We start from the raw sequence: 26,962 nt of genomic DNA, 5'->3' as shown, positions 1-26,962 counted from the left end.
TTTTGGTTATAGAAGAATCTAGAAAGTAAGCATTCATATACTGCTGGTGGGAGAAAAAGCCAATTTCTAGAAACTTATCCTAAGTAATCAAAGATGAGCCAAACATTTATATACAAGAATGTCTGTTGTGTCATTTATGTTCCTTGACTTTAGCATTATAAATTTAATATATGCTTACTATAAAAGACTAATCAGGGCTTCTCTGGTGGCGCAGTGGTTGAGAGTCCGCCTGCCGATGCAGGGAACACGGGTTCGTGCCCCGGTCCGGGAAGATCCCACGTGCCGCGGAGCGGCTGGGCCCGTGAGCCATGGCCGCTGAGCCTGCGCGTCCGGAGCCTGTGCTCCGCAAAGGGAGAGGTCACAACAGTGAGAGGCCCGCATACCGCAAAAAAAATAAATAAATAAAAAATAAACTATAACAGTGTGGTACTGGCAACTTGTTTACTGGCAACTTGTTTACTATTATAAACAAGTCAACAATCATCACCCTTTACATTTTTCTTCACACTTTTAGACAAGTATTTTTGTAGCATATATATCAAAAAGTGAAACTGATGACCCAAATTATACCCACGTAAAATTGATAGCTATTGTCACGTTGACTTCCGAGAGAAGTTGTATCAATTTATATTCCCAACAACACTGTGTGGATTATTCATAACAGTGAGAAATAAGAAAAATCTGTATGTCCAAAGGGCTTCAAAATTATAGTAAACATAATCAAGGGATTATTTCCCAGCCACTAAGAATGATGTTATGGATGAATGTTAAATGATATAAAAATGTTTATCATGAAAGATGGTTAAGTTACAAAAATAAGTTAAACAGTGTGAGCCTCTTGGAATTCATACAAGTTTTTAAAGAATATCTATTGACCTATACATTAATCCATCGGGCTGTGCAATGGAATGTTAATCATAGTTATCTTTGGGTGGTGGAATTACAGGCCACTAAAATAACTTTTCTCTTATGCTTTCCTGAATTTTCTATGTTCTAGAGAAAAAAAATATGTTTTTGCAATCAAAACAAATCATAATCTATTTTTAAAAAACAATAAAACACTCTCTGAAAACTAGTTGTATAGAAGAATTTATATGCAACCACTCTTGATTATCATAATGAAGAGTTTTTCAGGATAAATGTTACCTACCCAGCCAAGTGTTTGCCAACTGAGTCCACACTTGGAGTATTCAGTATGGGGCACCCCAAGGAGTCATCAAGTGCTCACTGGTCTCCCCTGAAGGTCGGCCTGTGCTCAGGGTGCCAAAGGCAAAGATGAAGACCAAGGGGCTCTGCCCTCAAGAAGCCCTCAAACTAGAAGGGAAGAGGGGGCAAGTACCAGCCAATGTTAGTTGAAGGCAGGACTTGGAGGGGTCAGGACACGCTGTTGAGGTTCCCAGCCAGAAAAGTTAACACATTCAAAAATTAAAACCAAAAGAGGAAAGGCAACAGCAGGCTGGAGTTATACAAAGTTATACAAGCTTGTTATAGAAGGGAGTTATTTGTCAAATCTCTCCTAGAGGAAGCCCTAACCATCTGCAAGTACTTGAGAAGTATAAACTCTAAGGTGGGGAAAACTAAAAGCTTTTCAAGGTAAGAGGACAGCAGAATATTAAGGACAAAACTACTGGGCATATAATACACTAGACTAGGGAAGTGAAAGAAAATTTTGTTTCCTCTGACTTAAAAGAGAAAGAAAAATACTAGCAAAATACATAAAATTCCATTTCAATAAACTTCCTACTTTTTCTAAGCCCAAGTAACAACTATTCAAGTCATATTTAATACAACGAATTCCTAATGCCTCAAAAGAATTTACCCCAATTTTTAGAGAGGGTCTAAAGGGAATGTGCCTTGTGCTTAAAATGAAGAGCTCCTAAGAGATGGTTCTGGTAGCCTAGATTTCTGGCTTTCCTGATACTACAAAAGACTTTTATACTTGACATTTCACAGGAAAAAAAAAACAAACAAAACAAAAGTCACCATAAAAGTGCCCCAATCCTCTATCTAGATGCCATCTAACACATACTAGCTTGAGCATTGAATTAAGTTCATACTTTAAAATGAGGGGATGAAAAATATTTGAAATGACAGCAACACAACAGTCAATTTTTGGTGATCCACACAAAAGAAAGCGTGACATGATTAGCTTTGGTCAGCTGGAGTTTAATAACATGGGATTATTACATTTTCCATAGGTAGAGTACAAGAACATTTAGAACAGGTAAGAGTTCTCAGCACGACTTCTAACTCTGCTCTGGTAAACAAGACAGGCCGTAGAAGTGCCTTTAATAATGCTCAGAAACCCACGGCAGCATTTAAAACATCAAACGCCAAATGCAACTCGTTAGACAAAATGCAACTCATTAAGCTGGAAGCTTCCCTAACAGCACCAACTGTAGAGCGATGGGTCTCAGAGTGTCCCTTTACTCTCCTCCCCACCAGCAGCACAAGCCACACTGGGGAACTCTTTACACAGGCAAACTCTCCCACCTCCTGCCCAGCCATCTGGTTTACCAAGCTCTCCAAGTGGTTGTAATTTGAGGATACTGCTGTGGAACACACTACAGAGGTTGTGAGTGTGAAACCAGGCACAAGATGCCCAATTCAGTGTGCCAGGCCAGTTCCATTTTGTTTGACCCAACCTCCACTTCCCATCCCCTGTCCCTTTTAGTGGGCAGCCCAAAGAGCAGGGCCTTGTTCAAAACATACTTTCAAAAGGCCTTTAGAGATAGGTCTAATGGAAAAACCATCTATTTTTCGTATGTTACCACAGGAACATGAAGCATCATTTACTCCTATAAGAAAGGTCTCCTTTGCAGGGGACACTGAGTATTTACAGAAACATCACTTTATCCTAGGAAATCAGATTTTGGAAAAGTAAATACAGGAAACTCAGGCTCTAAGCCTTCCATATACACCTTTACAGCCCTTGTTCAAAGTGAACTTTCCCTAATTTCAGCTGCCCAATAATGAAAACATGTGTCCTGGGCAAACCTCCACTGTTCACTCTGAAAGACAACATTACCAAGTAATGGAGAAGAGAACTGTCTTACTTCATGCCCCCTGCTGGTCCCTCAGCCCCGAATCCACAGGGAAGCTGACCTGTTTCCTTTCTACCCATCCTTCATGGCATTTCGTGTCCTAGGACATCCTTCTTTAGCCTACATTTAGTCCTACTTCTGGGAGCTGCCATAAAAATAATGCTTTTTTTCTGGATGATAAGACCCATTATAAAATCAATGTCATTTTGTGTGTAGTGTTAAGATTTATTTTTATTTATTTTTAAAGTTTATAAATAGCTTCCACATTTACCATCTCATTTTATTCTCATAACAACCTGTGAAGTGGGTAGTTTTATTATTCTCACTTTATAGATAAGAAAACTGGCACTTAGTGCTGACTTCAATAAACAACTGACCACTGAACAGTAAGGAGGAAATACAAATGTTCTGCATCAAAAATTAAAGAATTCACAAGGTCCAAAAGAACTCCCAAACTTTCTTGAAGTTGTCATCTGCCAAACGATATTCGCTAAAATCTCTGAGTAGGTTTTTAGTTTAGGTGGTATTTTCTGTCTTAGGAAGGGTGGGGAGATGGAAAATGAGATAAGTAAGACAAACTCTCAGTTACAGAATGGACATAACCTGCAATGATACCTGGAATTCTATGAGGTTCAAAGTGACAATGACGATGATTGATTAAACTCTTACTACGTGCTAGGCACCATTCTAGGTTCATTAACTATATTCAGTGATCCTATTAATATCACCATTTTACAGATGAGGAAAACAAGGCACAAGGAAGCTAAGTAACTTGCCCAAGATTACACATCTTGCTCCCTTGACACAGGGAGGACCTGGGACCGGAGAAGCCAAGCCCCTGTGAGGTTTGCTCCGCCAAGGACGGAAACCTGACATGGGAGCGCAGCCACCACAGGAACCTAGATTATGTTCCCAATGTTGCCACTTAAGCAACAGTCTCCACATTCTCTTGGCCAAAACATCAATCAAGTAATCAGAAGAATCAGCTGAGACTCCTAACAGTTCCTTCTCAGACTGTTCCCATGGAGGTGGGGAAGGAGGGAAAAGATCCCGGTTTTCTAGATCTTGATTACTGATGGAACACTGGCTGATTTGCCTGGAACTGCCTTTAACTAATTTAAGAAAAATTAGCGAGGAAAGCAGCTCTGGAGGAAATGTGCAGAATAAAGATGCACATGGCACTGACAGGTATTTAGTAATCTAGCAGAAAGGGAGGTGGGAGGCAGAAGCGGTCGTCAATGTACAGAACGACATTGGCTACTTTTGGCCAAGTTCAATGGCTTTTTTTTTTTTAAGCAATATAAATAAAAAGGAATCCTCACTGGTGTAAGTTCCTCCTGCCTTCTTTTCCTCTACTTTTTTCAACTGCTCATAGTTTGGACCTGTATGAGCCAGATTTCACATATTGATCAACCTCTGCAAATTTATACATCTTTTTCTTAAGGGAGGAAACAAAGATCAAGTTGAACTCAGGCAGAAGAGAAAAATTCCATGATGAATGAATGCAGTCTTCATGGGCAAGTATAGTATGATGGCGGGGGGGTGGGGGGGGGAGGCAGGGGCAACTTTACAAAGCTTCCTCAAATTTGCTTACCTTCATTGTTTCTTGCCTCTGATTTTCACTGAATAACCTAAGACCGCCTTGAGATCCTGAGAGTCCAAAAGAAAACCCAATTAAAACAATCTCCAGGGTATTCCACCCATCTCGACTCGAGGAAAAGTCCCAAACCTAGGAGATGGAACTACAGTGACCACAGTTAGGTGACTTTTAATATCCACATTCCTTCCACACTCTCGTAATTCTGGCCCAACTACCTACTAACTGTGGGACCATGTGCTTCACTTTCCTCCTCCATAAAATGGGAACGATAATACTTTCTTCATCAGGTTGGTGTGAAAATTAAATGAGTTAATACATGCACAGCACTTAGAACAGTATCTGGTACAGAGTAAGTGCTCAAAGAGTGTTAGCTATTAATATTATTACTATTAGCATTTGCAAAAAACATTACATAGGGACCCAAATACAGGAGGCTTCTACTGTATTGGTAATGTTTTACTGCTTTAACAAAAAATCTAAAATTAGAACCATCAATACAAAAATATAAAATGGTCTTGGGAAAAGAAAAAAAAAGCCACTCAGAGTCATGCCACCTGTTGGGGAGTTTCAGGTGAGGGTACACCTCGGAGCAGCTGTGGAATCCCGTTCCACGGCTGCTCTGTATTTCCCTTATATGATGCCTCCACTTCTGCTGCGGTTCTTAATCAGCGTTTCATGGGCAGGATTACGGGCGGGTCCGTGAACCCCCTGAAACTGTACACGGAACTGGGTGGGGCTGCGGCTCTGGGCATTTTGCAGGCAAGGGTTCTATAGCTTTTCTCACGCTCTAATAAATGATCTTGTAGGGAGCAACTTGCTTTACAGGGTTAAACACAGGAGATAGGGACTGAACAATTCATTTCACGGAAGCTACGGCAGTAACCAGGACACCCGGGCTGTCAATCTGCTATCTCAACACGAGACCCGGCGCCGCGAGGGGCAAGAGCCGGCCGGGCAGTGACCTTCACCGTCGAAAATCTCACCGGCTCCCCAGACCCGACTCGGGTTTGCCGGGTTTAACTTCCCCTCCCTTCCCCCATCCCTCGTTCTCTTCCAAGAATAAACTCAAAGGAAATCAGCAGCGCTTCGTCTAGGGTTTCACTCCTGCCCTCGGCTGACACTTAAACCACTTCTCCAAGGGAAGTTAATTAAAACAACAATTAATCCGCACAAAAATCCACCCCCAAAGCTCGAGAACTCTCAAAGTTAGAAGACTGAGGCGCCGCTGCTGATGGTGAACATCTGCCGGTCGCTGGGGCTCACGGGTAGGCGGCGGGTACGAAAGGGAAGCAGCCAAGGTCCGGCCGGAGGGTCGGACGCTGGCCACCCTCCGCGAGTCTACGCGCTACCGACGCCGGTGAAGACTGGCTTGGAGGCAGCCAGGTAAGCAGGTAGGTGTGGGCAAGTGTACGAGCACACAGAGAAGGCGGATTAAAGCTCAAGCCCGTTCACCCACCGCTCCTCCTTCCCCGGCGGGTGTTCTCACGCACCGCCCGGCGGCCACTTACCGGGGAAAGCCTGAGCGCTCGACGGTCCCCCTCTTTGGAATAGGGTCCCCCAATTCCTAGTAAGCCCGAGTAGCTCCCCTTGCCTCCCAGCCTTCAAGCCTCGAAAAGAATTCGCCGCCCTCTCCTCTTAGGCGGGCGCAGAACACCCCCGGGAGAGAGAAGTGGAGGGGACAGGGGAAAGCGGGGTGTCGCGGAGGGCAGGTGCCACCGGGCGCGCAGTAGGCAGCGTACGTACCCAGCACGAAGAGGGCGAGCTGTCCAGCCGAGGTAACCATTTTACGGGCGGCAGGCGGCAGGCACTCCAGCCTCCTGCCCTACCTGAGGTGCCCAAGTGGCGAAGCGGCGCCGCGGTGCGGGGGAAAAAGGCGCCGGCTAGGCAGGGCCAGCCCCCGGCGCGGGCGGGCGGAGGGAGGACCGCGCGCCTCTGCTGGCACTCGCCCCGCCGCGCCGGCGGCCGGGCGGAAACGGGAAGACGGTTACCGTCACCTCCGCCACTCGGCTACTGGGCCTGGCGGACCACCTTCGCGCCCCGGTTGGGGGAGCCCCTCTAGGGGCAGGGGGGTGGGGGTGGAGCGGGGGTGGGGTTGGAGCAGGGGCGGGGAGACTGCGCGCACCGTGCCGTGCCGGGCCGGGCGGGGCGGGGCGGCGCGGCGCGACCCGGGAATCTCCGAGTCCGCGGCGCGGGCCGGGCACCCAGGCCGAGGGAAAGGCAGGAAGCGCCTGATTTCAGACACCACCCTCAGACTAGCAGCTCAGTGCGGAGCCCGAGCGGCCGGGCGCAGTGGCCGCTTCTAGCCAGGCAGGGGAGCGGAGCGGCCCTGGCGTCTGTCACTTGCGCCAACGGCAGCTGCCGGGGGCTCTCCCGGGCAAGGCACTGAGACTCGACCCGGAACGGGACCTGCGAGCTTCACCTGCCCCTGTCAAGACTTGGCCCAAGGAAAGTGCTCCCCAGAATCCAGCGAAGAATTTGTTCAACCAGATTTCCCACCTGCGCCCCCATCCGAGAGAACGCTGGATTGTCGGGACGCCTGCCGCGGGAGCACAGCCACCCCACGTTCTCAGGCGGCACGTTGTTAAGATCAGCGGGCTTTCGTGCATCTGGTCTGATGCTGACAGTGAAGATGGGTCTTTGCTGTGGGGCACCTGGTTATCTATCACCACCAGTACCCCCAGACCACTCCACCCCATCCCGCCACAGGCCGTTGAGGCCGAGAACAAGGTAGCATGCAGCCATATGTCCCTGAGAGAGGATGTGTATGGGCAGGAGCTACCTGAGTGGTTCTTTCAAGGATTTGTAGCCTTGAGCTGGCCCCTGGTGCTGAAATTTGGGGAAGTAGAGGGGACAGAGGGAAGACATTCTGGACAGAGAATGGAAGAATTATATGTTCCCTAGGGGCCATCCATAGGGGACAGTGTGCCCTTGAGAGGCTGTGACTGGTGTATTCTCCAGATGCCCCGAGCTCAAGGATTAAGTCTTCTCCTGGTCCCTCTAGCCTACCTGCTCAGGGTAGACCCACTCTCCTTGAAGGGGCAGGGAGCAAAATCTCTTTCTGTTTCCTTGGTGCAATGCTCAGACTCTCAGAGTTGATGTTTGTTAAGTTTATTTCATAGGAGCTGAGTTTCAAAAAGGAAGCACCAGGCCACTGGCCTCAACATTTGAGCAGGAAACACCGTGTAGAAAGGGATTTTGAAAACAGTGTAAATTTACTCTGAGAAACCATTCTTTGCAATACATTTGTCAGAGGATATTTTGCTGCTCTTTCAACCGTTAATGATTGGTGGTGAGGGTTTCATGATAAGTCCTTGGGTACATCTTTTCCTAAGTCCACACGTATGCATGTACAGAGCACACACACACTCTCTTTAGTGAGTGGTCCCTGACTCCCTTCAGCATCTGTGTCTTCATCCTTCAGACTGGTCTTGACCTGTTCCAGTGGCTCTTCTGTCTCCTTCCTAGACTAGCCTGCCTTTTCGATAGGAGGAAAGAAATCAGGAGTTCTCCACACCCTTCTCCTATTCTCCAGGACCCCCAGCTAAGAGTGGAGAATTGACCTGTCAGCTTGTTTCCTGCTGGGACACACACATCAAGTTCACTGTGGCTGAGGGCTGACTGTCCAAACTGGCAAGAGTCAGGTTCAGCAGTTTCCCCTCCTCTGCCCCCTGCCTGCACACAAAGTCTTGGGTGGAGGGAAGTAGCAGCAGAATCAAAACAACGAGCTTGTCCCCTTCAGCGTTGTAAAATCTTTGTAATCAGAATATAATTTGATATCTTGCAGGCTAAAGAGTACTCACATCAAAGGACATTCTAATGCTTGGAAATCATTAATTCTTCCCTCAAATTGTCAATAGCCAGTCCACATCTGTAGTTTTATCAACCTTCCAAATCATTCAAGTCAAAGAGACAACCAGGCGTTGAAGTTTTTTTCTAAACATCTACAACATTTTTTTGTAAACTGAAAAATAATTTTTGGACATTTATAGAACTAGGAGGAAACCCAATATCCTAAAATGTTAACACTCTGACTCTGGCATCTTGTATATCTGATTGAATCCTCACAACAACCCTATGAGGTAGACTCCATCCTCCTTTTATATGAAAACAATCGAGACCTAGAGAATTTAGTAACTTACCCAGAGAAACAAAGCCTGCAATTGGCAGAGCCCGATTTTGAAAGCAAAATGAGCCGGTTCGAAAGCCTCTGTATTGGCTTCTATACCATGCTGCCTCAGTTCCCATGGTTTTCATAAGGATAATACTGAACTCACTGGGTTGACGTGAGGACTAAATGGAAGAATTTATTTGTATGCTTAGCACATTATTTAATATCAACAAATATAACTATTGCTTAAAGAAAAACTCTCTCAGTGGACATAAATTTCCCACTCTCAATTTCCTACCAGTGTCTTTTTTTTTAAAATTATCATTTCCATATCAGTTCTTTGCTTGTGCATGTGTACACCTTCCTACGGGGGATAGTTTCACAGGTAAGTCAGGAGCTATGAATTTGTTTCTCAGCCTGTGGTATAAGAAGTATGAGAAAAAAAATGACAGAATGCGATTTAGAGGGAAGAAATCATTTTTCCTAGAGGAAGCTGTGATGTTTTTGTATTTTAACAGTATGGAATAATGGCACCCCAAGCTGAGTGAAATTCCAGCTGTAGCCCCTGGATGCTGCATAGAGAACGCCACTGCGTTCCTTTACTTACAGACACAGTAGCTGTCTCACGTGGCCACTGAAAGTCCTGTTTCTGTGTGCGTGGAGACTGACCAGCGTGTGGCCTTCCTCCTAAGAATATGCCTGGGCTACTGCTGCACATGCTTGATTCAGCTGGCCTTGAGCTCAAGGATAATACCTTCTGTAAAGCCAAGCACAGCCTTTTCTCCCCGTGCAAACAGGAGAACTGCTCTATCTTCTGCTCAGAGGCCAGCAAAGTCCCACTGTCAGTTTTCCCTTTCCTTTCTTCCACATACTTATCACAGAGTGTATGTTTAAAGAGTCTCCTTCTTCACTGTAATCAGCCGCCCCCTCGTTCCTGATTCATTTGTGGAAGTGATTGTGGGACCACTAGCCTCAGAGTCTTCCCTGAATGATTCAGGCCAGCAGAATTCGCTGTTTAGATCGGCAATTAACCCAGATATTAGTGAGTAAACAGCCCAGACATTCTTAGGGAGGAAGCACTGCCATGGGCCACTGCATTGAAGGAATTACAATTCCTGCAGACAAGCCTTGGAGGGCAGTGAGCAGAGAAGTCTTCTGGTGGCTGCAGGACCTTCCTCGATGGCAGCAGTAGACAGGGGGACTCAGAGGAAAAACAGGAAAGGGTGCCTGACTCAGTAGGATGTCAAAGGTCAGATGTCATCTGTGTATGAGAGAGAGAGAGAGAGAGAGTTTTTTTTTTGTTGTTTGTTTGTTTGTTTTTTGAGGTACGCGGGCCTCTCACTATTGTGGCCTCTCCTGTTGCAGAGCACAGGCTCCGGACGCCCAGGCTCAGCGGCCATGGCTCACGGGCCCAGCCGCTCCGTGGCATGTGGGATCTTCCCGGACCGGGGCACGAACCCGTGTCCCCTGCATCGGCAGGCAGACTCTCAACCACTGCGCCACCAGGGAAGCCCGAGAGAGAGGTTTTATAAAGGACTCTGGAGAACTGTGTTCAGGCAGAGTGAGGTTTTAATGTGTTAAGGGATTTAGGAAAAGAAATCTAATCCAAAGTAAGGTATTGTTCGAGTATCAGCCCCCTGCAAAGCCTCAGCTATTAGTGTATTCCTTATCTCTAGCCAAAAGAAAAAGTAGGAAACCTTATGCGGAGTCCACTTTTACAGTTTTCATCACCAGCATAATGGGTGAGGTAAGAAGCCATCAGAGGCGTTTGCTTTGTTCTCAGCTTCCTAGGTGGTTTTCATGCCAGTATTGTCGGAAGACTGGTCTGACCTTCTGCTAACATCTTCCATCTATCTCCCAGCTCTCAGGTCTACCTTGGGAATGCACATTCAAGTTGTGTATTCAGCTTGAATCCTTCCTTCGCAAGGGATATTGCAGGATGGCTCTAAAGCCCAGTATTGAAGTCTGGAGGTTGATGGTTCCACAGGTGGTCCAAGCGGCTCCAAGATGTCAAGGTATTAGTCAGAGTCTCTAAGACTCAGAGTTACCAGGCGGCTGCTACAACTAAAATCCTTATCTTCTCATATAGCTCGTGAACTGCCTAGTTGACCAGCATGCAGGAGAGGTACCCAGAGGATTCAGCACAGCTGATGCCAAACCATTCCATTAAGCACACTTGGAGACAGAAGAGCTATGCATTCAATTCTGTCCTTGCTGCTGTCCCCCGACCTCCTGCAGCCTCAGCCGTACAGCCAGAGCTTTCTGAAGACTGGGAAGATTGCCCTCCAAATTCTCAGGAGTGCCGGGGGAAAGTCCTAAATCAAATGCCTAGCTATCCTTACGCAGGTGAAACTAATGGTATTGATGGGAAGGAGGAGTGATGATCAAGAGAAGCAAAAGAGAGACAGGAAAAAATATATAAAGAATTGAGGAAGGAAAAATCAAAGAAAGATAGAGAGCTGCAAAATGGACTTAAATATTTTTTAGTGATGGGTCAATCTGCCTGATAAGCTCAAAAAATTCTCCCCAAACTCAGAGGAAAAGGAAAAAAATTATGAGAGATAAGATATGAGACAGAGGGACTTCCCTGGTGGACCACTGGTTAAGAAGCCACCTTCCAATGCAGGGGACATGGGTTCTATCGCTGGTCGGGCAACTAAGATCCCACATACCACGGGGCAACTAAGCCTGCACACCACAACTACTGAGCTGGTGCGCCCTAGAGCCATGTGCCACAACTAGAGAGAAACCCACATGCTGCAACTAGAGAAGACCACGTGCCGCAGCTAAGACGGGACGCAGCCAAATAAATAAATAAATAATTTTTAAAATATATGAGACAGAGAAGGACAAAGCCAGGATATCCAAAATATTTTTAACAGAGAGCCAAAAAGGGAGCATATTGCTGACAGAGGAGAAACTGTTCTTGTGTCCCAAGACAGGAGGGGTCCTCAATAAGGGGAGGGGGATATACATCCCACAGATCTATAAGGGGGAGGGGATTTTGAGATAATAAAAAGTGCAAGGACAGACTTCTATTCTGTGACATACATTTAAACCATCACATTGAACTTCTCCTCCTGCCTCTCTTTCAAACTCCCATTGCAACAGGCAAAGGGAAATAATGACGGGGGGAAATCTGCCATTGTTCAAAACTGAAAAAGGATTCCACCCACATAACAGACATTTTAAGGAATTTCTCTAAGACAACGCAGATGAGACCAGTTTGAGAGAAGGCTTTGACAACCTTCAATTTACCTCACAGAAAAGAAAGGTATCTCTAGGGAGCCACCCCCATCAGAACCCAGCAATGCTCCTGAGGTTGGTTGTAACAAAGGCTGTAGGCAGAAATGAACCACAGAAAAGGGAGGAGGGGCAAATCTCCATCCTCTTGAAGAATCCAGGGAATGTCCAGGTACTGGGGTGCACACAGGGCAGGGATCCCTTGGAGGGGGCTCTCACGTTTGATGCCTGGCACAGAGAGCACATTGCCAAGGAGGCCGTGGTGAGGGCAGCCGCACTGGCTCCCAGCTAGCGTTATGTGGTTACACGTGCAGGGGAGAGAAACTCTTCGACGTGCAGGTGAAATGCAGGGGCTCTTTCGGGAGTCTCCCACAGACACCTGGCTCTTTTTTCTTTCATCCATTCATTCCACACATGTCCATGACAAGCCTGTTATGTTCCAGGCGCTAGGGATTCAACAATGGACAAGTAAAGTGCTCTCTTCTTTGTGAAGCCACACAGGCAGAAGAATCAGGTAACCTCTGAAGGAAACACATCATCTTCGTGTTTGCTGCATAAATGCCCAAACCAACAAAGCAATATGTATGGAAAATGCATTTTGGGGGGAAATGATTGTAACACAAAATTCTGTTTCTTACCAAGCTATTTCAGACAAGCAGCTATAAAAAATGTAAATCACTCATGTACCACCCCAATGGAAAAATAAATAAATAAAAAGACTCCATCGAAAATATTCCAGCCAAGCAAATAAACTCAGTAATGTAAAAGAAATAGTGTAACGGAAATGGCAGTGAATGATAAAGCAGTAACACTGTTGAGCCTTACTCCCGATTTTTAATATATTGTGGCACTCACTGTTGGATGCCAATAGAGTGGACATTTTCCTTTTCTTCCTGCTAACAGAATCCCAGTTTTGTGTGATTGACAGCATGCGCTGACCCAGGGGACGAAGCAAGAGGATTCCTTGCCCATTGTTGATGATTGGCTTAGGGCTGGACATGTGACTAAGTTCTGGCCAATAAAATGTCAGGAAAGTCTCCTGTTAGGCTTCTTGGGTAGAAATTTGCTTCTTCTTCTTCTTTTTCCTTTTAATTGAAGTATAGTTGATTTATAATATTATATTAGTTTCAGGTGTACAGCATAGTGATTCAGTATTTTTGCAGATTATACTCCACTATAGGTTATTACAAGATAAAGGCTATAATTCCCTGTGCTGTACAGTATATCCTCGTTGCTTGTCTATTTTATACATAGTAGTTTGTATTTGTTAATCTCATACCCCTAATTTGTCCCTCCCCCTTCCCTCTCCCCTTTGGTAACCACGTTTGTTTCTGTATCTGTGAATCTATTTCTGTTTTGCGTATACATTCATTTGTATTTTTTCAAGATTCCACATATAAGTGATATCACACAGTATTTGTCTTTCTCTGTCTGACTTTTTTCACTAAGTATAATATTCTCTAGGTCCATCCATGTTGCTGCAAACAGAATTTTGTTCTTTTTATAGATGAATAATATTACATATTTTGTGTGTGTGTGTGTGTGTGTGTGTGTATACCACATCTTGTATACACACACACCCCCCACATCTTCTTAACCCAATTTGAGCATTGGGGTGCAGATTATCTTTTCAAATTAGTGTTTTAGTTTTTTTGCAGATATATACCCAGGAGTGAAATTGCTGGATCATTTTAGTTTTCTGGGAACCTCCATACTGTTTTTCATAATGGCTGCACAAATTTACATTTCAACCAACAGAGTACAAGGATAGCCTTATGAGAGTTCCCTTGTATGTCATTTGTTGTAGCTTTCAGACTTAGTAGCGTCTGAAGTCTGGGAGGTATAACCTCCAGACTTTGCTCTTTTTGTCAAGATTTCTTGGGCAATTTGGGGCCTTTTGTGGTTCCATATGAGTTTTAAGATTATTTGTTCTAGTTCTGTGAAAAATGTCATGGATGTTTTGATAGGGATTGCATTAAATCTGTGGATCGCTTTGGGTAGTATGGCCATTTTAACAGTATTAATTCTTCTAATCCGAGAACATGGGATATCTTTCCATTTCTTTGTATCAGCTTCAATTTCCTTCATCAGTGTTGTATAGTTTTCAGAGTATAGGCCTTTCACCTCCTTGGTTAAGTTTATTAGGAATTTTCTTTTTGAAGCCAGGCAATGAGGTAGCCTGATCTTTCTTCCTGTCTTGAAGATGGTTGTCTAAGGATGAAGTATCTGGAGTGTGACATCCATCCTGTGACCATGAGGAAAAGGCCAAGAGAATCTGAGAGCACCTCGGCATTTTAGAGCTGCTGAACGAAACATAGACCTGCTGAACCAACCATAGACCTGCTTCCATTCACTCTCCTTTCTATGTGGTGTAATTAAATGTCCTTAATGTCTGAGCCACTGTTAGGTGAAGCTGAAGGTATGGTTGGAAATTTAATAAAACTATTGAAGATAATTCTTGAAAGAAAACATATACACGTGGATTAGTAGTCAGGATTAAATCATAGTAATAATCTAAATCTAAAGGCCCAGACTATCGTTATAGAAACTGGAGGGACAGGGTGGCATAGAAGGGAAAATAAAAATGTGCTTATTTTGTTATCACTCACTGAAGAGAATTAATAACTACTATAAAATTATTTTCTTTGATAGATATATAAATTCATTCAAAGATTTAAAGGTCACTAGTAATAGAATAATACAACATTTAACATAATACAACATTTAACATCCAAATTTCTAGAGGAAAAAAGGGAGCAGAGAGAGATATATTGAGTTAGCGGGAAAAGGGAATGAGGAAAAAGTCCAAGAAATGTAAAAAATTATACATATGATCAGATGGTAGAAGTAAGCACAAATGTATCTGTATTCCAATTAAACATGAATCGTTTTAATTCCCCTTTTAAAATACAAAATCCAACTAGAGCCTTTTAAAAAAACTCACCTGTCGGTGATATAAAATCAAAAACTGTAAATACAAACCAGAAGGAATGTGGTAGGGTAACATAATTATGAGAAAACTAAAATTTGTAGCACAAAAATGAATTCATATATAAACAAGATTATTTTGGTCAAAACTATTAGAAATGCAAGGAGAACCACAGGAACAAATTTTCATCCTTTTGTGTGCTAGACTCTCACGTCGATGGTCCCCAATGACGCATACTTCCCTGATACCCATGCTCTTGGATTGCCCCCTCCCACGCTGAGTCTGGGTTTGACCATGTGTCTTTCTTAGTCCAATGGGACTTCAGTTAATGGGAGGATACAAGCAGAGACTTGAAAAACTCCTGTGCATTAGAGCTTGCTGTCTTAGAATGGTTCCACCACCACGTGCAGAAGCTCAGTCTGGTCTACTGGAGGATGACAGGCCATGTGGAGCAGAGACAAGCCACCAGTCCTGAACACAGCCCCTGTCTGATCCACCAGTTGAATTCAGCTGTAAGAGTGAACCCAGCCCACTCAGAATCCTGAGAAATAATAAAATGTCGCTGTTTTAAACCACTAAATTTTGGGGTGGTTTGTTATGCAACAATAGATAAGGGATACCCTTTTTGAAACTGGAGCATCTCTGTGGCACCTCAAAAGGAAAAAGAAACTTAGTAAATTTACAATGAATTTGGATAATTTATCTAATGTAATTAATTTAATATGTACAAATTAAGATTTTGTATTCTACAAATATACATACATTCCTTTCAAAAATCCTTAAAGATTTTTAAGAAATGAACATATGCTGACCTTCAAATGAAACCTTAAATTTCAGGAAGAAAAAACTTCTTTCTTAGGCTACAGTCATTAACTATATAATTCAATTAGATTAGAATTTAATAACAAAGGACAACTTAAACATACAATAAAAACATTTTTTCCTAAATTACTATTGGATCTAAGAGAAAATTAAAATTATACTTCAAAATAGTGATGAGAACAAAGTCAAAATATTTGGGATTCGGCTAAAGCTGAAATTTGTAGCCACAGATTTTCTTTTATTATAAAAAAATAATTAAACTAAATAAAGTAACAACTTTACTGAAATAGAAAATAAAATAAATCTAAGGAAAACCGAAATGTGGGGTCACAATTAAAGCAAAAATTAGTGAATTAGAAAAGGCAAAAATCAAGGAGTTCCTTGGCGGTCCAGTGGTTAGGACTTGATGCTTTCACTGCTGTTGCCCGGGTTCAATCTCTGGTCGGGGAACTATGATCCACCTGGCACAGCCAAAAAAAAAAAAAAAAAAGGCAAAATAATAAAAGCATGGCAAGATTAATCATGAGTGAAGAGAAAATACAAAATTATAGTGTTGGGAATGAGATGTGAAATAGAACATATGTAGAAAAGATTTTTTAATTATAAGAAAATAGTAATGTATAACTCAATGTTAATGAATTTGAATAATTTCATTAAAATAAATAAATTTTTTAGGAAAAATATAATTGCCATATCAACTCAAGAAGAAGTAGAAACTAGAAACAACTAATAATCAGAAAAGAAATGGAAAAGTTGTTAAAAAAATTACTCCATAAAAGATGCTGTTTCCACAGAGTTATAAAGTATATTTCTTTTAGCCTTCAAGGAATTTAATGTCTTTGCTGTTTAAGTAAGTGTTCCAGAACATAAAAGAGGCTGGAAAGTGTCACAGTTCAGTTTTTCAAACTAAAGCAACCCTGATATACCAAACTAACAGAAGTAGCAAAAACAAACAAAAAAGAAAAAAAAAGCTGTAACGACCAATCTGACTTAAGAGGAAAGATGAAAAAAAGTAAATAAAATGCTAGCAAATCAAATCCAAAATGTCACTGAAAGCAATATACTAGGACCAAGTAGAGTTTGTTCTGGTAATTCAGGTAATATTTTATTAATAAATAATTACATTTAACAATTGACATATAATTGACATTATATTAGTTGCTGGTGTACAACATAATGATCAGATATTTGCATATATTTTGAATTATCACCTCAATAAATCTAGTTAACATCCATTCTACACATAGTTACAAATTCTTTTTTTTTACATTTTAGCATCAAAGATAAAATGTAATTATCCCTATAGTTACAGGAAAAATATCTTAGCTATAGACTACCTCATTAACATTAGAAATACCTACATCAAATCAGCATGTGTAAAATTCTTCATGTGAAAACATTAGAGGCAGGAACCAAACAAGGATGCTAATCTAACCACTATTCTATAACATTCTCCATACAATTTGATTTGGTGAAGAATCTTAAGGTTTTTGATACCCATTAACTTTATCCATTCTTTCCCTACTGATCTGAAATAATACCTCTATCATACCACAGATCTGTTATATTCTTGATCCTGCCCATCCCCCAAGCTTTGTATTCTGTATTAATAATTTGTCTATCTCTGCTCTCCAATTTACACTACTTTGCACTATTTTAACTTCATAATATGTTCTTATGGATATTTTAAATCATACACACACACACACACACACACACACACACACACACACACAGAGGATTACCCAAATTGCCCTACAGAAATGTTTTAACCAATTCACGTTCCTACCAGCTGTGTGGTAGGTGGTCTCCTACATTGGGAATTTTCCCCCAAGCCAAGTTAATATAAGTCATTGGTTTTTGGAGTCACATATATCTTGGAGAATCTGGTGAAAACTATGAACTATCTTCCCTGCTGCCCCCGTATAGCTAAGTCTTTATCTATGTCCTTATCTTTATCTATATTTGTGTACCAACTTGTGCATATGATTACATGCATTTATAGACTCTCTGAAGCTTATGCATGGGCCCCAGGTTAACAACTGAAATAAATATTCATCTGTATTTATTCCACCACCTTTTACAATTAATTATTCCAATTGACATTTTTTTGGGTGATGATTTACAATACATCCCTAAGCAATGTACAGTATGATCCAAATGTTGCTCCTCCCCCCATAAATATGTTACTATACATGCGTCAGGAAACAGATAAAGGCTATAGATACACCAAAATGGTTAGCACTTATGTCTGGACATTTAAGTTGAGTGATTCTTTGTCTATTCTTCTCTCTTCGTCTTCTGATTTAAATATTCCACAATGAATTTGTTTCACTTTTGCAATAAGAAACAAACTGCTTTCTCTCAGCAAGAAAAGCAGTGAGCACAGTTGCATGGGTTTCAGTGTCCCCGAGAGTGAGCGATGAGAGGGTTTCTCTTTTTTCATTGAGGTAGAGATGATCACGGGGGTCGGGGAGAGATGAAGCTTGAACACCAACTGTGTGCACTGCTTCACAGCATGGGGGAATCAGGGCCCGTACCACTGGCCCAGACACAGGGCCTCAGTGTGCACTGGGGCCTGTGATGGGCAGACACTGCTCCTGGAACAAGGGCCCTGTGTCTACCACCATCCAACACAAAGGACAGAGGTCCCCTGTTTACTTTGGATTCGAAACGTTCAAATGAGGGAGAGCAGAAACATTTGAGTTTTCCCTCTTTTCAGTTTCTTACAAAAAAACAAATTGTAGTGAGTCGGGGATTTTTTGGCATCTTCCCTGAATAAAAATCAAGCAGACTAGATTGCTGAGGGAGTCTTAAAGAGCTTCCCTTGTTTATTATTTGTTTTAGATTTATGGCTTAAAGGCTGAGAAGTAGCAGTGACTGACTAGGCCCCGAATTGTCCATTCATTTCCCAGGAAATGGGGCATACTCAGTGCCTCGGTCAGCTGGAAAAAATGACCTCTGACCTTTGGCAATAAACTCATTCTAGGCTGGAAGCACCCATGTCTTCATGGCTGTGCCTCGTCCTCCCTCCCTTCCACCCAACCTCTCACACACTGGAACACTCTTTTCCTTTCAGGTACTCATTCAAACCCCCACCTGTTAGAAAATCAGACCTATAAAAGGATAGAAGTTTTATCATACAAAGGAGTCTTTTTTATTTTTTTTGCCGTTGCGGAGCACAGGCTCCGGATGCGCAGGCTCAGCGGCCATGGCTCACGGGCCCAGCCGCTCCGCGGCATGTGGGATCTTCCCGGACCGGGGCACGAACTCTTGTCCCCTGCATCGGCAGGCGGACTCTCAACCACTGTGCCACCAGGGAAGCCCCATACAAAGGAGTCTTTAAATCATAAAAGTCAAGGTGGTTCTACAGGGAAAGACCGTGCCTGGGACTATGTGGAACGGGCTCTCAAGTTTCTGAGTTCAAATCCTAGCTCTGGCACTAATGACCCAAGGACAACTTTCTGAACCTTTCCAGTTGGCAATTTTCTTACCTATAAAGTGGGGCTAGTCATAACACTCAGCACACAGCGTCAATAAGGAAGACTAAATTAGATGACGCGTGTTAAGGGTGTAATCAGAGCCGGATGCATGGAAGCCATTCAGTGCACGGTGGATGTCACTGCTGTGACTCGCAACTGTTGTCACCTCATGGGGATAGGCAGGTGCAGTGTCTGCCCCATTTGGGAAGATGAGGCTAAAATGGTACAACCGCAGGACTGACAAAGCACAGTTTGTGGCGACAGTGACTTTCTGTCTGATGCTGGCTTGTTCTCGAGCATAATATCGGTACTAGTGAAGGGGGTGGACACAGAAACCTTGGGGAGGGGCTTTTATATTTCATGTCTGACCTGCCCTCAGAGTCTGATGTGCTCTTCTAGCAGTGAGAGATCGAGAACGGCCGCCTGTGATGAGAGATGTCCCCAGCAGGGGTGTGGTGTGCAGATGAATGGTATGGAAAGGAGAAAGGTGAGACCACTAATTTATAGCCATGTTATCATCCTCCGGCCTGTTAAATCCAACCTGTTACCAGCATCATCAGGGGCAGCTACCTGAACTGACATGTACTTGGCACATTTCAGAGCCTAAGGATTCTTCAGTCAGATCTTCTAGGGATGCTATTCCAAGTCGAATCTCTGGGGATCTGACACAAAGCAGTGGAATAGCTGTCCAGTAAGGCAGGGCACGCCCACTTCTTTCTCTCTGCTCACTTTTATTGACCACCAGCAGGAACATAGGAAAAAAAAGTAAACCAACAGATCTGAAGCTACAACTAAGATCACACAAAGAAAATTCCTAAAACTTAAGCCATTCCTTCACAACAAGCATTTCTTCCTAAAACAGGTAGATGAGCCATTTCTAGGCTCTGAGAAATAATCAGAAAACCAGTCAGTAATAACTTACTTTGGGGTCCGTGCTTCAAGTGACAAGAGCAGTTTCTTTGGCTCTATTTCAGCTTGCCCTCCTTGCTGCCTCCCGGGACCACTTACCCTGCCTTGCTCTCCGGTCAGCTTTTCCTGTTCTTTTCCTTACTCTGCCCATCTCTCATTTTTTCCTTCTCTTTACCAGCAGTATAAGATACTGAACATTCAAATGACTTTTTAAAATTATTTTATGGAAGTATAGTTGATGTACAATGTTGTGTTCGTTTCTGCTGTACACAAAGTGATTCAGTTACACACACACACACACACACACACACACACACATATATATATACAGTCTTTTTCATATTCTTTTCCATTATGGTTTATCACAGGATATAGAATGTAGTTCCCTGTGCTATACAGTAGGACCTTGTTGTTTATCCATCCTGTATATAATAGTTGGCATCTGCTAATCCCAAACTCCCAATCCATCCCTCCCCCACCTCCCCTCCCCCTTGGCAACCAGTCTGTTCTCTATGTCTGTGAGTCTGTTTCTGTTTCATTAAGTTCATTTGTGTCATATTTTAGAAAAATATGTAAGTGATATCATATGGTATCAAATGATTTTTTATTTAATTTTAATGAGTGAGAGTTTATATTTTACCCTTAGTTTTAAGAGTGTGTTGACCTTTTATCTTTTTTTAATTAAAAAACCCTGAGTTTAGTGGCCTTTATTCAGTGAGTCACGATTCACTTAATTTTTTGCCCTTTTAGTATGTATATAATTCTAAATTAACAACAGCAACAAAAAAACTTTGACTTCTATCCTGGTCTGAAAGATACTTGATGTTGTCATTTTATTTCTTACTCTTGTATGACTGGACCTCTGGTATTTTTTAATTTATTTTTCCCTGTGAGCAATCGTATAAACCTTCAGGTGCACGTTTGCAAATACAGCAATAAACAGTTCAGCATAATCTGGTTGCTGCCCACAACCCAGCCTTTGCCTATGCCTGAGGTGGCACCCCAGATCTAAGAGCAGATGTGCCTGCCCCCAGTATCTCTCGCCTGGTCCTTTTCTTACATATCACTAGAGATCTGGCCTGCCAGTTCTCATGGGTCTCCGGATGCCAGACAGGGATATGCCAGTTGACCTGCTTCTCCAGTTGGGCAAGACCTTGGAATTCCCCCAGACTGGACCTCCAGGTGGGGCAGGTTCTATGATATTGTGGTTGGATCACACTGAGTAAGGTAACCGGCAATTCCTTCTCATGGCTCCAACTTACAAACAGCTACGGATTAATTATCTCATGTGATCCTTATATCTACCACGTGCGATGAAGCTACCAATGTATCCCCATTTTACAGATGTGTAAGCTGAGGCTCAGAGAAATTAAATGATTCTTCTGGGGTCACACAGCCAGGAAACGTCAGAGCAGGAATCTGAGCTCTGGCCTGCGAACTTCAAATCCAGGGCCTGGCACAGAGTGGGCTCAGTAAACACTCATCCCCCTCATTATACCTGCCACAAGCTAAACAAAGGTCATTGCTTCTCTCTTGCAGGGTCATCTCTCCGAGAAAGGACATTATCACCACCAGGACCCTTGGCAAAGAGGCACTGAAGACACAGTCCTGCCGTGATGGTAACTATTCAGATCTCAGAGCTCTCTTGGACTCTTTGGATTCTCCCTGACAGCTCAGCTGATGAGATCGCTGTTTTATGTACTAGCTGCCTCAAAAGAAAGGAATTCCGCCTACTATTTCTCTCAGAAAATAACAGTCAGTAGTCATTGTTACAATATAATAGAAATGTTAACAACCAGATTCACGGAAGAACTAAGTGACCCTGGTGAATCGCCTCTGACTCTGTCCTGCCCACCTTCCACTCCATCCTGTCTGTAGTTTCCTGGGTGCTGGTGGGGGTAAGCTATACAGCAGTTTCTGACAATAACCAAGAAGGCTTTTTCCTTTTAAATAACAATAGAATTGGCATAATTGAAAGTGAGGATAGAACTTGGAGCCAAGTCAGAGAAGACAGATTATATGTAGAAGGGCTGTTGAAAATATAAAAGTTGGCTGCATTACTCCTGGGGTCTCAAACTTGGGAAGGTTAAATACCATCATTTTCTCATTTGTTCTGCATTTTGATTCTGAAAAGAGAGCTTGCTTCGCCCCTTTCTTTTTAAAACTTGTGAAAAAAAAAAAGAGAGAGAGAATGATTGAAAACATTACAGCCGAAAGAAGCTACAAAGGCTCTAGATAGTAAACCCAGTGACTAAGAGAATGAGGAATGATGAGTATGCCTCCCTTTGGGAGGGGTTCTCCCTGTGCAGATCTTCACATACAGGAATCTTAACACCAAACGTGTTCTTACATGTGTGGTGGTGGTGAACAATTTGAAAGAAATCAAAATCAGAACAAAGGAGAGTCTGGTACATGTTTAATGATTTACCTCTATAGATCATTCTACACAACCTAAAATTTGGGAGACATATCCAAATTCCCTGGCTCTTACAGAATTCAGCTGGGAAGTAAGAACCAATACCTGTTCCTCTGGGAATGTCTCCAAAAGTCCCAAGAAGGTAAGAAATACCTAAATGTGAGATTTAGTTGAAGTAGCCCTACTCACCAAGCTATACTCACAATCAAAATGTCATCCTTCTAATTCTAGTAATAAACTTCTCTCCCTTACTAACATTCTCAGGAAACACACACACACACACACGCACACACACAAAACCTTCCACACCACCAAGACTAAAACTTTCCTAGTTCACTCCTACTCTCCTTCACGGCTCAGCTTAAATATCACTTCTTCCAGGCAGCCTCCTCTGATTCCTCAGATGTGGTCAGGGCCACCCATGAAGTCTGATAGTATCCTGCAGGCTTCTCAAGGGCACTCAGAAGGATGTAAAGACCATGGGCCTCCTGGGTGGGAGTGGGTGGCAGGGTGAGCGTTGGAACCATGAGGGATCGGGGCTGGAGGAGAAGGTTGCTGATTCTGTGAGCCTGACCACACAGCACTATCTTCTCTGGAGTGGCAAGGCTTCTAGTAGATCACTGCTAAGGTGCCTATGGAATCCAGGCACTAAGTCTGTACACTTGAACCCTTGGTGGCGGCTCTCATTGGTCAAGCTTGGATAGAGAGAATGGAGCCTCCAGAAGAATGGGCTACCACTGCAGGGCAACATGGGCCAGGATAAGAGTCAGCCAAAGTGGGAGCCACTGAGCTTGAGGAGTGGTCCCTATGCTATTTTCCTGCATGACATCAGCCCAAGGGTAACAGGGGTCACCAGGGTGAACTTCATCAACCTGGGCAATCTCTCCAGAGAGATTTAATTTGACTTAGGAGAAGTAAAAGATCTCTTCCTTCATCTAAATTCATAACTATTATACCCATACCACAATTATACTACATGAGGACTTCCGAAATTGTTGGTTTTTGTCTATCTTTCCCCATTAGAAGTTTATGTACCTAGTGCAGTCTAGAACATAGTCGATTCTCAATAAATATTTATTCAATGAATGTGTGAATTAATCTTTGAAAATTCTTTAAATCTTTCAATAAGCCCCAACCCCTCTTTCGGAAACGTTTACCAAAATGAAATTGTAAAATTATCACCATCCAATATGTTTTTGAGAAATCTATGTTAACGCTGCAAGTTTGAAATCACAATTTTTGAAAAACAAGTTTTTTTTTTTAAAGTAAGAATGAAGTTAAGACTAACTTTCACCAGGAGTGGGCCTCAAGCCTCTGTGGATGACACACCTTAATTACGTGCTCACCCTCTACCTCTGGTGGATCCTACTGGACCACCCTGTTCTCTCGCATTTCTCCAGCCTTAACTGCCTGATCAAACGTTTTGAAAGAATAAACCCAGGAAGGAGACTTGAGAAATAAGCAGCTGAGACTGGAGTTTTCACTTTGCAGAGAACACATTGAGTGGAGGTTTCAACTGATGGGAAAGACAGTGGCCCAGTGGTTAGAAAATGTGACTTGTCGAGAGGGGTTCAGGGGAGGAGAGACAGGAAAGAGGGTCTCTTTGTGCTGAAGTCAGTACAGTAACATCTGATGTTTATACAGAAGAACAGGTCCTGTGTAAATAGCTCACTACAAGTGACAAAATAATAGCATTCTCTGAGGTCTGGCCCCTGCAGTGTATTACTTTACACCATTCATGCACAACCCAAACCAGGCAGTCCTATTTCACAGATTGCTGACACTTCGCCTCTCTCCCTAGTGAGAGATCTAAACACATATATAAAAAAATGGTAGCCACAAGGAAATGACTTCTGGCTTTAACATCATTTGACTAGAAGTGTATGAGGCAGCCTCTCCCAACTTGCCTTATGTTATTCATGAAAACAAAGAAAACAACAAGAACTCAGAAGAACACTGGAAATGTCAACCCAATCAATGGCTTGACCAGATCCTGGTAGGCATTTTCATTAATCATAAAATGGGACACAGTGGACTGGTACAAACTTATCCAGGTTATGGCTCATGTAATTGAGCTCAGTGGGAAACCAGCTGCCCCTACTTTTTGTTACAGACCCAGAGACCCAAGGTCTGTACCTTTCTGCATTTCTGACCCACAGGAACCAAGGGAGATAATGAAATGATTGTTGTTCTTCTAAGTCACTACATTGTTTTAAAATTTTTTACTGAGTTCTGATTGACTTGTAAAAAGCTATACATATTTAATGTACACAATTCGAGTTTGAGGATTAGTATACACCTATGAAACCATCCCAACATCAAGGCCATAAACATATTCACCACCTCCCAAAGTTTCCTCCCACACCCTTTATTATTATCTTGTGTGTGTGTGTGTGTGTGTGTGTGTGTGTGGTAAGAACACTTAACATAGATCTACTCTTTTAGCAAATTTTAAGTATACAAAACTTAGCTATAGGCACAATGCTGTGCAGTAAATCTCCAGAACTTATTTGTCTTGTGTTGACTGAAAAAATGCACAATCTAAAAGTTGAGAATTATTTTTGTTTGGGGCATTACTGAGGACTTAAGTCCAGGATACAGCCTCTCATATAGCTCTGAGGGACTGTTCTGAAGAGGTAAGGAAGGAGACAGGATATATTGGAGTTTTTGCAAAAAAATGTACCAGGTAGTCGGACAGCAAAATATTACTGCCGGGCTTCCCTGGTGGCGCAGTGGTTGAGAGTCCGCCTACCGATGCAGGGGACACAGGTTCGTGCCCCGGTCCGGGAGGATCTCACATGCCGCGGAGTGGCTGGGCCCGTGAGCCGTGGCCGCCGAGCCTGCACGTCCGGAGCCTGTGCTCCGCAACGGAGAGGCCACAACAGTGAGAGGCCCGCGTACCGCAAAAAAAAAAAAAAAAAAAAAAAAAAAAAAAAAAATTACTGCTAATTAAGGAAAACCCAGACATCTCAGGTTAATAAATTTAGTGCTTTTCTATGTATGGTATGATGCAAGAGTCTGGGCTCATTAAAATTATTCCTTTGATATGCACCTTAACTATCTAGGGCCAGTATCCTGTTTATTGTCATCCTGAGTTCCCCTTAGAGTATACCATTGGGGGTGGCTGCAGTAGCTGAAGGTTTGATGGCCACAACATCCTTTATTTACTGAAATAGCAGGTGACATTCTTTGACCACACTTGCACAACTGAAGCTTCGTACCCTTTGACCCTCAACTCCCCATTCCTCTACCCCACGTCCCTGGAAACCACCATTCTATTTTCTGCTTTTATGAGGTTGATTATTCCACATATAAGTGAGATTTTTCCACATATAAGTGAGATTTTGTCTTTCTGTGTCTGGCTTATTTCACTTAGCATAATGTCCTCCAGGTCCATCCATGTTGTCACAAATGGCAAGATTTCCTTTTTTTTTTTTGAAGACTGAATAATACTCCATTGTATGTATCTTAGTCTATTTAGGCTGCTATAATAAAATACCAGAGACTGGTAGCTTATAAACAACAGAAATTTATTTCTCACACTGTGGAGCCTGGAAAGTCCACAATCAAGATGCTGACAGATCCAGTGTCTTGTTAGGATCCACTTCTTGTCATAGATGGCATATTTTTACTGTGTCCTCACATGGTGGAGGGGGAAAGGGAGCTTTCTTGGGTCTCTTTCATAAGAACACTAATCCCACCTATGAGGGCTCTGCTCTCATAACCTAATCACCTCCCAAAGTCTGTTTCCTAATACCATCACCTTGGGTGTTAGAATTTCATTAGATGGGTGCGCGGTGGGTGGGAGGAGCACAAACATTCAATCTGTAGCAGTATGTATATACCACATTTTCTTTACTATTCATCTGTCAATGGACATTTAGGTAGTTTCCATATCTTGGCTATTGTAAATTGTGCTGTAATGAACATGGGAGTGCAGGTATCTCTGCAAGATCTTGATTTCAATTCCTTCAGATAAATACCCAGAACTGAGATTGTTGGATCATCTGATAGTTCTACTTTTAATTTTTTCAGGAACCTCCAAATGTTTTCCATAATGGCTCTACCAATTTTCAGTCCCACCCTCAGTGTATAAGTGTTCCCTTTCTCCATATCCTTGACAACATTTACCTTTAAAAAAAATAAAGACGTCATAGCAGAGTGAAGTGATATCTCATTATGGTCTTGATTTGCATTTCTCTGATGATTAGTGATGTTGAGCACCTTTTTATATACTCGTTGACCATTTGTATGTCTTCTTTGGAAATGTCTATTCAGGTCCTTTGCCCATTTTAAAATCTGGGTATTTTGTTGTTGTTAAGGAGATAAAGGAGTCTGTTATACATTTTGAATATCAGATATATGGTTTGAAAATATTTTGTTCCATTGTGTTACCTTTTCATTTTGTT

General features: G+C 42.7%; 1 protein-coding gene and 1 long non-coding RNA gene across 3 annotated transcripts in view; one reads left to right on the top strand and one right to left on the bottom strand.

Annotated features, from left to right (window-relative positions):
- The window catches only part of TGFA (transforming growth factor alpha), a 107,680-nt gene extending 100,990 nt beyond the window's left edge, over positions 1-6,690 (bottom strand). For both annotated transcript variants that reach the window (XM_079941520.1, XM_079941521.1), the window contains exon 1: positions 6,388-6,690. In XM_079941520.1, the coding sequence (XP_079797646.1) occupies positions 6,388-6,427 (40 nt within the window). In that variant the 5' untranslated portion in view covers positions 6,428-6,690. The remainder of the gene's footprint in view (positions 1-6,387) is intronic.
- Positions 5,905-21,842, top strand: LOC307196522. Its single transcript, XR_013831164.1, has 3 exons — positions 5,905-6,035; positions 14,199-14,366; positions 21,677-21,842. It is a non-coding gene; the product is annotated as an uncharacterized lncRNA (long non-coding RNA).
- Positions 21,843-26,962: the final 5,120 nt, after the last annotated feature.

This window comes from Stenella coeruleoalba (genome assembly GCF_951394435.1).
Source record: "Stenella coeruleoalba genome assembly, chromosome: 13".
Lineage (NCBI taxonomy): Eukaryota > Metazoa > Chordata > Mammalia > Artiodactyla > Delphinidae > Stenella > Stenella coeruleoalba.
This window is presented reverse-complemented; position numbering and strand designations above follow the sequence as displayed.